The sequence below is a fragment of the Lathamus discolor genome, chromosome 11, assembly GCF_037157495.1.
Source record: "Lathamus discolor isolate bLatDis1 chromosome 11, bLatDis1.hap1, whole genome shotgun sequence".
In the NCBI taxonomy this organism is placed as follows: Eukaryota; Metazoa; Chordata; class Aves; order Psittaciformes; family Psittacidae; genus Lathamus; species Lathamus discolor.
In genome coordinates, this window is record NC_088894.1 from 443,910 (window position 1) to 456,552 (window position 12,643).

Below are 12,643 nucleotides of genomic sequence, written 5' to 3' on the forward strand. Positions count from 1 at the left end.
TGTACCTAGAAGAGAAGTAATAGGAATTTGCTTTAAAAAAAGCCCCAACAACCACCCCCTCCCTCCCCCAACCCCTTCTGGCAAATGAATTTTCATTTCAAAGAATCTCGGGGTATGCTTCTACTTCCCAGCTATTGAATTATGAGCTGAGTAACTGCTTTAAAAGTGCATGGGAGCACTTTAGAAGAGTTTAAAGTCCGGAATGTTCTGTCCCTAATGGAAGTGGAAATGGCAGAGAGGATGTAGGGAGGAAGGAGATGGATAATGGGTTTGAACAGGTCTAGCTGGGGGCCAGCACCAAGAGCTTCCATTTGTGCTAATCAGGAGCAGAAACTTGATTCTGCCTCTCCTTGAAGTGGTGATAACTTGGTAACCCTGCTAACAGCCAGCTGGTGGCCAGGCTGGTCCAGCTGGCTTCTGAGTGTAGTGGGCACTTTGGGGGCCTTCTGGGTGCCATGGGCACTTTGGTGTTGTTTGGGTGGAGTCTCTTGTTGGGTTGGGTTTTGGGTTTTGTTTTACATCTCTCCCAGAGCAGGGTTTTCCTGGGAGCAGAGCTTTCCTTTGCTGGCTTTTCCTTTCCATGGAGGTAAATAGCTGCTCGATGCTCCCTGGGCTGTGCAGAGGAGCAGCTGGAGCTGGCCTGCGGCGTGCACATGCCGGGATCTGGATTGGGATTGCAGCGGGAATGCCTTATGAGCAGTGGTGGGAAGTCAAAGTGTTTTTCCTGTGGTCATTGTTCTTAACACACAGGCTGCTTTCAAATGGTAAAGACTTAAGCATTGTTTTCTTGTAGGTGTAGAGCAGGGGCTGCTCTGTTTCAGCCTGGTTGTCCTTCAGAAAAATAAGAGACACTAAGTTTAATATCCTTGTAGTGCTTGAGGGGAGAGCTTCTTTTATTGCAAATGCTGCCATCCATTTTTGCCTAAATTAAACCACAGGATCAGGGTTAATGGACTTTTTCCTTGTCCCTGGCAAATTACCTTTAATTTTGACAATTAAATAGAAATTGTGGCACAAAATCATGGGTCAGCGGCTGGGGCTGGACTCCTGCCTCGGAAGCCGTAGCCTTTGCCTGCGGAGATGTTTTCCTGGGAATGGTGTTCATAGATCAAACAAGGTAGGATGTTGACACAGCTCTTGGCAGAGGCATTCATCTGCCCATGTGATGTTCCACTTCACTAAATTAATTTCCTTTCCCATTTTCAGAGTTGTTGAGCGCTGTGTAAGCAAATGTTTGAAGCGACTTGTAAGAATTTCCTCAGTGTGTCTTGTAATACTGGAGTTCTGCCTTGCAAGGGTTGCAAGGGCTTGTACTCATTCCTCTTCTTTCCCTGGCTGTAGCCTAACAGAGGGACAAAAAGGCCCCGTGATGAAGAGGAAGAGGAAATCAAAGCCCGTCGTAAGCAGGCAAGCACACGGGAACACGGCCGTCACCGGGAAGAGGAGTCGGCTGCACTGGAGGAAACTGATGACGAGAAGAAGAAACTCCTTCAGATAATTGAGAGGGATGGTGAGGAGGAAGAGGAGGAGGTAAATCACCAGTGTCCTGTGGGAAGGGGGAGGCGGGGGAAAGGAGCAAACACTAAATCACTTCTCTGATTTCCATTTCTTGGCGTGCAGATGATGAGACCAACTGGTGATTTCCACGTGCCTCATGCAGCGTGAGGTTATGGTTTTACTTCCCTGCCCCATGGAGTGTTCATGAATTCCAGACAGGGCTTCTCACAGATATCCTCTGAGGGCTTAAGGGGGGCAAGAGGGAGGGGGAAGGGAAAGCTTTCAAGCTTAATCTCTGCTTTAGGCTGGAATTGCCTTCTAAAATGTATTTTTAGGGAGCAGTTTGTGTTTGATCCCATTTCCTCGCTGTTGTTCATCAGTGCCCCAGCCATGCAGCACCTCCCCTCTCTGGAGCTGTGCAGCAGCAAATAATCATTCTGCTGTGCAGGAAAGGTCTTGGGTCAGAGGGCGGGTGGCAGCTGTCAAGGGTAAATGATTTCAAGCCTTCGAGACAGAAATCCAATGCAGCATTGGCCTTTCTGCCAAGGGCCATGGAAAAGATCACTTTATAAATGTGACACGTGGATTGGTATAAATCTCGAAGATATTTGCTTCCTGCTGCCTGTTTGATAAAAACCCAAGTGATATTCACCACTGCAGGATCATGTAGGTTTGTAAAGTATCATTGTTCTCTGTACACAGCATTGCTGGCATTCCTCTCTGAAAGGCTCCCTGTTTTTTCGATGTTGAGCTATTGCCATAGCAGTGGTTGCTGATAGGCGAAGGATAACGCAGGATTTCTGTATGGGTCAGCTCCTGTGAGATGAATGGACTCGGACAAGGTCCTCTTGACTGGCTGGAGCCTCATGGATTCCTGCAGTGCACAAGTCCCTTGTCTTTGTCAAGCAGAGTTCGCTCATGCAGACATCTTAAGGGCTGACTTCCAAGGTTCCTTTAGACCCAAAGTCTCTCATTTATTATCTTCAATGCAGTTGATGTAAGCGCCATTAAAATGTGCTTTGTAGCATGGAATCTGCTGCAAGGGAGCTAATCTGTGGGACGCCGCAATACTGAATGCAAATTAAATGAAGATACAAATAGAGGAGAGGGGAGAGGTTCCACAAGAAATCTGTATTGGCAATGTTTTAATAAAAGTGCACTAAAGTCATGAAGCAGGGAAGATAACAGCAGTGTGACTGAGGTGTCGGGGCGGGAGCTGGAGTCCTGTCAGTGCTGTGCAGTAAACGTGTGTTGCCAACTGAGAAACACCTCGGAAGCACTTAAAAAAAAAAAAAAATGTACTAGAGTAAAATATTGATTTATTTTTTTCCTTCTGAAACTAGCCGTGAAAGCTTATCCAAGTGAGGAAAATACAAAGAACATAAACTGGGGGTGGTTAAATGCAGAGCTGCGGAAGGAAGCAGCACAATGGGCTTCTGGAAAGAAACTGTCCATGGTCATGAACTTTACTCTGGTACATCAGAAGCAAAAAGCCTCGAGGTGCTGATGGTGCTGGTAATAACGGTTATGGAAGAGCAATGAGAGGAAGATGAGCCATTGCAGGGCTGGTTTGGGGTTTTTCATTGATGCTCAGGGTCAGAAAGGGTCAGGAACAGTTCTGGTTCTTTTCCAAGATCCTTCCATCGTAAATCCTGGTTTAATGACAATCTGACTTGCAGGTTTTTGCTCTCAGGAGCTTGCTCAGGTCCAAGTTGGAGTAAATCCACAACTAACAGTAACAGTGTAGGGGTTTTGGCAGGTTTCTGACACTGCTGGGGTGGCAGCTTACTCCTGAAGGGTCTGAGCCGGGCCACAGTCTCACCACATCACTGTGCTCTTGGTTTTTCTGGGTAATTGTTCCAGCCATCCCAAGCTGTTTTGTGCTCTCTCTGGTTTGGTTAGGAGGAACCTTTGGATGAAAGCTCGGTGAAAAAGATGATTCTCACCTTCGAGAAGAGATCTTACAAAAACCAGGAGCTGCGGATCAAGTTTCCTGACAATCCAGAGAAGTAAGATTGTGCTCATCCCCTGCTGCCCTTTTCCCTTGGATTTTAGGTTTCAGCCCTGAATCAATTTCTTGGCTATACATACGCTTTTAGTTACACAAGGCTCATGTAACAGCAGTTATCATCATGTTGTCCTAAATTATATTTGAAACTAGACTTGTTGACATGTCTTGCCTGGCATCTCCTGGAGGGTGCTGGGCTCTGCTTTGAGGGGACTGGGCACTGAACACACCTTGTGCACCTTTTCCTTAACCATGTTTGTGTCTCCCCAGGTTCATGGAGTCTGAGCTGGATTTAAATGACATCATCCAGGAGATGCACGTGATTGCCACAATGCCGGACCTGTATCACCTGCTGGTGGAGCTCAACGCAGTGCAGTCCCTGCTGGGGCTGCTGGGCCATGACAACACAGATATCCTTTGGTTGCTAAAGCAGCTCTCACGAGAGAGGCTTTCTACAGGCTTTGCTGTAATCTCCTGTCTCCTGCTCTTACAGGCTCCCATGTTTTTCTCCTCTCGCACCACACTGAATTTATGTCTTCTTTCTGTTTTTTGTCCAAGTGAAAGTCTTCTCTCTTCAAGTAATATTGATTCTGCATTTTTTCAGTGCTGTTATTCTCCTTTCTTGTTTTATGACCCTTTCATCCAGGTGTGAGTGGCTGTGTTAGGGTGTGAGCAAATGAGAGCACAGGAAGAGCTGAGGTGTGGATTTAGCAGCTCCTTGAACTGTGAACAACCCTTGCCTGGAACAGCCCCAATGAGAACAGAACCAGTTTGTCCCTTTCTCCTGAGGCTGAGCTGTCACACCATCAGCTGTTTGCTGTGGGCTCCCTCACCGCAGTGCTATGCCTTGGCTTGTAGGTGTGGTAAATTCTCAATGTGCCCACACCTTCGCTTTGGTGTGCCCAGAGGTTGAGGTTTGAGTAGGCCCTCCAGTTACGGAAATACCTCTGGTATTTCTGTGCTCAGTTAGTTCTGATGTTGCTGAACCAATCCCTGTGTGCCCATCCCTTCTGCCTCTGACCATCTGAAGACATTTCGGGGAGTTTTCTGTCTACGCTGTCAGAGACTTTGGTAGCTTTGAACAAAAACTGTGTCATTTTTTGGATATGCTGGTGCCTTGATACTCAGCCGATAGATTGAACTATGCCTGGCTTACCTGGCAGCCTTTAGAAGCAGAGCTTAGCTTATATTGCTTGTGGCATATTCTACAGTAAATGAAGCTGGAAAATTGTGACAAGATGTAGGAGTTGGTGTGTCTGTGTCCTGGCAGACACTGGTAGATGGACAGAGCAGTGAAGTCCAGCAGAAAGGGCTCTAGATGTAGACATGGGACTACAGCAGCTTTTTTTCTTCCTTTTTTATTGATTCATGACCTTAGCAAAGTGATTTATTCCTTATTTTTCTTCGTGTGAAGAAGCAGATAACACTTACCAGCTCTCCTGAGGTGTTTTGAAACAGGCAATGTTAAAAGGACCATTGGTGCTAAATGTTGTGGTCTGATGCACAGGTCTTGGTTTTCTTTTTTAGCCCTTTTCCCTAGTGCCATGTACTAAGCATCCATCATTCATTCTTTCTAAGTGGGGGGAGTGATCAGAAGGTGGAACCAAAACATAAATATTTTATGGCATATTGCTTCATATTAGAGTGCTTATGTGTTTGGGGGTGTGACTGGCATCTACCTGAGCCTTGGTGTGGTGAGTGCTGGTCCCTGCAAAACACCAGCCACCACAGCTTCCCTTATCTGTGATCTGGAATGGGAGTCACTCTCAAGGAAGCATTTGTTAAGGATTTACTGCTGTCCTGTGGGAAGCTCCCATGTGCATGACCAGCTTCATGGCTGCCAGCGTTTCAGATGTATTTCTTGCCAGGCACTGCAGTTTTTTGTGTCTCTGTGTAATGGGAAAGTTTACACTGAACTTCTCATTCACAGGGAGGAGATGAACTCTGGAATAACAGAGCTGGTCCATGGCTGGGGTGCATGGGAACAGAGCTTGCTGTGTTCCGTCAGCCATGGAAAGCCATGTCCTTGGGTCACTGCAGCTGTCAAAGACTTGTCACGGTTTCCACTGTGAACTCTTTTTAATGGGTTTGCAGCTTGCCTGACAGTCAGTGCAGGGGTGGGAATCTGGGAAAAGTGTATTTCTTGTTGTAAAACTGCTGCAGTGTTTTCAGACCCATTGGAAGTGGGACACAGGCTGTAGTAGTGCCTCTCCTGTGTGCCACTGCTTGTGTTCAGGGTACAAACGCTATCAGGTGGAGCATCCAGACAAAACTCAGTGGATTCAGCTCAAGTTTTCTAATGAGTTTTTGTTAAAACAAATAGGAAAGGATTTTAAAAATGAGTTCTTCAAGGAGAGAACTAAACAAATGGCTCTTCAGATGCGATTTAAATGTGGTGGCTTGAGGGACTAATGCAAGGAGACATAAGCAATATCCAGGGGGAGCAAATAATCTGCTGAATGGGTCGTGCAGTATTATACAGCACAAGTGAATGAAAGATGATCACCAGCAAGATTTAGTCATGAAAGACAGGAAAGCTTCAAGTGAGGTGTTGCTTTTCTATCTCCTAAATTTCATAGGACAACAGATACTCTCACTGGAAGCTTCCACAGAAGCTCCCTCCCAGAAACAGGGTGAGCTCCTCTGCTTCCTGAGCTCTTTGCTGAGCTCTTTCAGAAGACCCTGGCTCTGTTGACCATCAAGACATGTCCTGTGCATCAAGAAAATGCCCAGATAGTTTTGACTTGGTTGAGGAGGGGATAAAGACAGTGGTGATGTTGCTGCACGTCTTCTGCAGCACTTCGACTCAGGTTGCTTGGGGTTGGGACAGGCAGCTCTCTATGAGTCTTCCTTGAGATTTCGTAAGTCCTGAGATTTCATACATCTTGCTAAGAAAAGATGTATGAAAATGCTTCTCTACCCCTGCTCGTCTCTGAGCAAATGTACAGACAGAAGGACTAGGAGGATCCTTGGCCTGGGCCCTCTAAAGACATTCATCACCGAGCTGTGATGAGGACGTGCTGAAAGCTGTGTCTCTGGTTCTGCCCCAGCAGGGTTCAGGCAGGATTGATCAATGTGTCTGTGAGCACAGGGAAGTGGGTCTAATGAGGTGCAGAGTGTCTTGTAGAACTGTGTTATGCAGCCCAGAGTTAATGAGCAGGAATGGGGCTGGCAGGAGCTGTGCTGTTCCATGGAGAGAGGAGCGTGCTGTCCCCATTGGGCTGGGCAGGGGGAGCGTCCTGCTCCTGCAGCTGCTGTATTGGGCGCATCCTACTGGGTTAGTGAGGAGATTGCTGAGAGCAGGGCACTCAAATCAGGTTATTGAACTTGTTTCTCTACTTACATTCAGCCTTGACAGTGCAGGATGGTCCCTGGTTACACCAGTGCTAGCAGTTTTGGTCAAAAAGTGAGCATCATCAAGAAAGAGCAATGTTGCCTGATGCAGTGAGCACAGTCACATCTGGCTTTACCTTTCTGATTGCTGGGATTCCTGGCTTTGGTGCTTTCAAGGACTATGCTGACGCAATCTCTGTGCTCTTGGCTCTTGTGTTCCTGTGCCCACTGCTGCAGTATTGCCACTTGTTTTGGATCATGTTGGGAGCATGCTGAAACAAGAGCAATCTGCCTTAGATATTAAATGTGTCTGCCCCTCTGTCAGTTGTCCTTAATGCCTGGCACATGTTTCCATAGCAGTGGTAGACTTGCTTCAAGAGCTGACAGACATTGATACTCTCCATGAGAGTGAAGAAGGAGCTGAAGTCCTCATAGACGCTTTGGTAAGTTGTGAACTCCAGGAATGTCAATGCTTGACGTCTGCTGGAGCACTCCTTTTTGGAAGGAACACGCTCATATTGCAAAACCTGCGTAGGCTGGAGATTGTTTTGTGTGGGGAGGGAGCCTGAAGTGATGTTTGTGCCTTGGACTATGTCCTGCTGAGCTTCATTTGCATTTTTCTTCCTTCTTGCGGGGAAGGGGTGACCTGTTCACCCGTGAAAAGCTGAAGTTCGTGGCAGGGCTCTGATCTTTATCTGAAGGACAGCGGGGCCACTGTGAGCTTTCAGTCTGGCCTCTTGCACAGGAGTCAGATGCCTTCTACCCAGGAACTTATGTTTCAAACAGCAGATCTGTGCTTGAGCTGGAACATCTTGTTATAGGGAGGGTGTGTGGTTTTCCTATCAAGAAGTACAAGTTTTCGTTTAACAGGGGAACGCATTTTACAGGTAGAGGAGGGTTCAGAGGCCATGATCCTTTTTGGTGCAGAGATTAGACAACCTATGTGCAGCAGAGGCTGCATGGCTCACTCTTCTGCCTGGCTAACCCTCTGGAGTGCCTCTTGGCCTCTGTGGTGGGGGACTTTCCCTTTTCCTAGCATCTGGGCTGGATGGAGGAGGAGGATGCCCTCTGGAGAAGTGATGCCCCCCAAAGCCTGAGATTTGTGGGTCCTGCCTTTGGGCAGCTCCTGCTGGCTAGGGCTGCTTGTCTGAATCCCTATGGCTGTGTCTTTTTCTGTAACTATCATGTTGAAATTGGAAGAGTGGAAATTGGGGGTTTTCTTTGTTTGCTTTGTTTGGCTGCTCTGTTCTACAATCCTTTGTGTCCAGTCCCTGTAGTGTTACCTCCAGAGGTTAAAGACGGTGGCCCGGAGCTGTGTTCCTCCAGCTGCCCTCTGGGCTGTTGTAATTACTGTCCTTCGCGGGCAAATTGCGGATGATGAGATGGAGAGGGGCTGCTGGAGAAGATGTTTTCTGTAAAATGCGCAGCGAGGTAGTAAATCAAGTGAAGTTCCTTCTTTGTTTCCCTTGTCATTGATAATAGCCAAGTTCTAGAGGCTTTATTGTCCTCTTTGAAAGGAACAGGCCAGGCATATCTTGAGAGAAATGTTTAGATCTCTGCTCTTGAGGTGACTTTTTATTTCTTTGAAGAAAGTGGGTGTAATGCTGTAGGGATGTTGGAAGATTGCTGCACTCCCTTCCACACCAGCTGGTACTTGAACTGTTTCCGTGTGTTCACTGGGCCCAAAGCTAGTAGTTAGAATGGGAAATGTTATTTTGTTTAACTCTCCCAAGCTCATGTCTGCAGTGGAAAGTTAGCCAAAGTCAGGGTGGACTCTGCGCGATTGCAGCTTTAAAAGCATACTTAGTACTTGTGCTGGCTTTCTGGGGAGGAGGCCCCACCTGCAGATGTGGGTTCCTGCTCCTCATGTTGATCTCTGGGTCTCATTGGCTTGCTTGGAACATTCAGCTTGCTCTGACCAGGGGAGGCTTCCACTGGTGACCATTCAGCTTCTGGATTTGAGGCTGTGTGTGTGAGCAATCGGTCCTTCAGGTTTCTGTACCCCCTAAGGTGGAAGATAGAACAGAAACATGGAAAAAACAGTGTAACCAGTGGAAGTGGAGCTGCTCAAAGGGCTGCCAGCCTGCCCCTGGCGCCTCCCACTAGGCATTGCGAGGGATTATGAATCAATCAGGCTGGTTCAGGAAATAAGACTGTGACAAGGTGCGTGTTTTCCTCCAGATGTTTTTCTGTTTAATCTGAAACACAAAAGTTGTTTAATTAATTAGGGCAAACACAGCAGCAGATCTACTCAGTGGTTCCTTTGTTTCCTCTGAGATTTTAGAGCAAGGCTGTTAATGCCTTCTGCTCGTGCCTGGCAGGATGCTTCAGTACAGCTTATTGACTCTTATTATTAAACACCCATTCTCTCTCCTTTATCTTCCTCTCTTTTCAGTTACCTCTCATCTTTTCTCTTTCCCTGGTGTTCAGGTGGAGGGCCAGGTTGTGGCCTTGTTGGTCCAGAATTTGGAGCGCCTGGATGAAAGTGTGAAGGAGGAAGCTGATGGTGTCCACAACACACTGGGTAAGTGGCTGTTGCCTGTCACTTCTTTCTCGATGTTGTACAAAGTGGGTGGGTTATCCCTCCCCTTCCTTTCCTCTCTCCTTCCCCTTTGAATTGCCCAACACTACCATTGTGGGACTCAGTACAGCTTTTCAAGCACAACTGAAGCTTGTGGCAAAGCCTTGTCCCCTGTGCCAGTGTTTGGTGCCTGGCTGCTAGTAAGGGGCCTTCTCCTAAAGTGGGTACACAGGGAGGTGCTGCTGCACAGCTCAAGCTGCACCAGGAGATCTCCATGGCTCCTGTATTTACTGTGTTCTTACTGTGAGCTCTACTCACTCTGTTACAAGAGCTGTTTATGTCTTAGCAATATATTTAACTTCCAGATAGTAAAACATTTGCATTTCCTGTAAGTACATCATTACCTCTACCCAGTCTTAGCACAGCACAGTAACTGCTTTGCAGTGTGTGGCTGTTATTAGCATTTAGACCATAACTTGGGACTGTCATCTCCGGAGAACTGGAAGAAGGAGGGTGACTGGAAACACGAGGTTTGGAAGTTTTACTGCTGCTGTTGCTGTTAGTTTAGTTCTGAGCAGTGAGAATTGGGAAGTGTCTTGGGCTTCTTCCAGCAGAAGCTGGTGTCACACTGAGGATGGGCTGTGTGGGCAGTGTGAAAACAGAGGGCATTGTACAACGAGCCTGAATCTCACTCAACACAAAGGTGACTTTCTGAGTAAGATGTGAGGAGAGTGGTGCAGCCCTGGCAAAGCAGTGGTGGTGCAGGCCAGAGCTGCAGGTGGGAATCTGTGTTCTTTCTTTTCAGCCATTGTTGAGAACATGGCAGAGTTCCGTCCAGAGATGTGCACAGAGGCTGCGCAGCAGGGCCTCATGCAGTGGCTGCTCAAGAGGCTGAAGGTGAGTTCCTCTTCTCCTGTCATTTGGGAGATAGCCCAATAAGAACTGACTGGCTGTTGGTCTGGAAGCTGCTGTGATCTGCACGGTGCTTGGCACAACCTGAAAGGCGCAAGGCTGTTTCTTGGGGGCTCTTCTGCTTGTGTAGGTAATCTCTGTAGTAAGCTCTAACACTTGTGAATACAATGAATTCAAACCTCACCTCACACTGGGATATTTCCCTTTTGACTTACTGTGAACCAGCAAAACTGAAGGAGTTGACTCAGTGTGTAAGTACCACCACATTCCTTAGCTCAAGCACCAGTAGTGCCAGAACTCTGCCGGCGCCCACCTTCCTCCTCCAGACCCGTTAGTATGAGCTTACAACACTGTGTAAAATAAGCCAGTTTTGTGTGTGTGTGTGTGTGTGTGTGTTGCAGAAGCCAAGCTAAGGACAGCAAGGCAAAAATGAAGGTTTGTGTCCTTTGTGGTTTAGTTTAAATGAACATGATTGTGTCTTGTCTTCACGTCTTACAGCATTTCTTTTCTGTTGGTTTGATTCCTGTATGGTGGATTTCTGGTCTGTGGCTGAGATTTGTAGGGATATAAAAGCTGACAACCAGTGAGCTGGGGAACAATTGCAGAACACTTTATCCCTGTGCTTCCTGTGTTTCTAACACTTCTTTGGGTTTCAAGTGGTGTCTTTGTTTAACTGCTGCTGGTGGCTTTTTCTTTGAACTCCTCTAATTGCCTTCTGAATTCAAAATGACTTTTCAGTACTCTTTCCATCTTATGGCAGTGAGCTGCAAAGCGAACTGCTCTGTCCTGTGTGAAGAGATGCCTAAACATTCCCTGGAAAATCCTGCAGGAAAGGAATGGACAGTTCAGCTGTCTCAGAACTAGGGAGGGAAATGTAGCAAACACATTCTGACCTTTCCTAACCCTGTTAGTAAGGCCTTGGCACTTGTATATTTTAATGTCTTTATGGTTAAAGGCCTCTGATTCACAGAAATACTCCCTCAGCCTTGTAAGTGTGCAGATACCCCTCTGTGTACCTCATGTACTTGCTAGCCAAAATAACCTATAATTTCTCACTACAGGTACTAGCATAATTGTATTCCTTTTGCTCAAAACCCTAAAAGTGAAGGTAATTTTAGTTCATGAAGGTCTGTGCTGCTGCCAGCATCATGATTGCGCTGGCAGCTGAAAGGCTGAGTACCTATGGAGAGCAGAATAACCACAGCTTGGATTCCTCAGTGTGGTGCCACCAAAAATGGATGTTCAGGATGCAGTGCTGAAGGTGTCTTTGCTTTTTCTTCAAATTCAGCAGTTTGGTTTCATTATGATTTCTATTAACATATTTGAGTTGTGGAGGGAGTGTAGGAAATGGAAGTGCTGTGACTGTGCAGGCTAAACCCACCTCGTGTTCAGTGACTGGGACATCGCGACCCTTGTCAAACTCTACAGTTTCTATTTTGTGTCACTGTGAGGTATGGTCTGAAATTCAGGTTTGGGTGACAATGCAGCCTTTCAGAATAGGAATGAGCCCAACATGCTCATATAACCTCATGGTAATACTGTGCTGGGGGGTATGAGCCAACTTGGTCAAACCTACTCGTGTAGGACAGCAGGGGAGGGGTCAGAGCTGTTCCTACCCCTGTGGGTAAGCACACCCCCAGCCTGGAGGCAGGTCTTGCTGCTTTGTCATGAGCATACTGCAAAATTCTCACTGTATTTGGTTTAAGTGTTGCCCAGACACTTGGGGATTTGATTAATGTGTTCTTGAAATCAGTGAAGCAGTGCTGTGCCCTGATGGGTCTCTTGTTCCTCCTTCACCAACAGGCGAAGATGCCTTTTGATGCCAACAAGCTGTACTGCAGCGAGGTGCTGGCTATTCTGCTCCAGAATAACGATGGTGAGACGTGCCCTGGTATCAGTATCCTGGTAGGGTGGGAGCCAGGCTTCTCTCTAACCACAGAGGCACTCCTCTGCCTCTGGCATCCTCTGCTGAGCTCTTCCTGTGCTGTGCTCTCCTGCAGACTCATGCATCCTCTCCTTCTCTGCGGCTTTTGTACTCTGTCAAGCCGTATTGATTTTGTTTGCTGATGTATCAGTGTTAGATGGCTGTAAAATCTGACAGTTAGCTTCATTTTTCTCTCTCTTTTCCCCTTCCCCCCACCTCCGTCTAGACAACAGAGAATTGCTTGGGGAGCTGGATGGGATCGATGTGCTGCTTCAGCAGTTGTCTGTGAGTAATTCACACACATCCTCTCTGTGTTGGAGGCTCCTGAGCTGGGTGGGAGAAGGTGGAACAGGCTCTGGGTGTAGCGCTGCCCTGGCAGGCAGGAGATGCAGAAGCACTGCTGTGCTGTTTACTGGTGGCATTGTCCCCGCGTGACTTGCCCAGGGGC

General features: G+C 47.3%; 1 protein-coding gene across 2 annotated transcripts in view; it reads left to right on the forward strand.

The window, feature by feature from the left end:
- CTNNBL1 (catenin beta like 1) overlaps positions 1-12,643 on the forward strand; it is a 42,953-nt gene that overhangs the window by 4,982 nt on the left and 25,328 nt on the right. For both annotated transcript variants that reach the window (XM_065691233.1, XM_065691232.1), the window contains exons 2-9: positions 1,342-1,530; positions 3,400-3,506; positions 3,776-3,915; positions 7,184-7,281; positions 9,269-9,362; positions 10,165-10,256; positions 12,075-12,147; positions 12,422-12,480. In XM_065691233.1, coding sequence (XP_065547305.1) covers positions 1,342-1,530; positions 3,400-3,506; positions 3,776-3,915; positions 7,184-7,281; positions 9,269-9,362; positions 10,165-10,256; positions 12,075-12,147; positions 12,422-12,480 — 852 coding nt within the window. The remainder of the gene's footprint in view (positions 1-1,341; positions 1,531-3,399; positions 3,507-3,775; positions 3,916-7,183; positions 7,282-9,268; positions 9,363-10,164; positions 10,257-12,074; positions 12,148-12,421; positions 12,481-12,643) is intronic.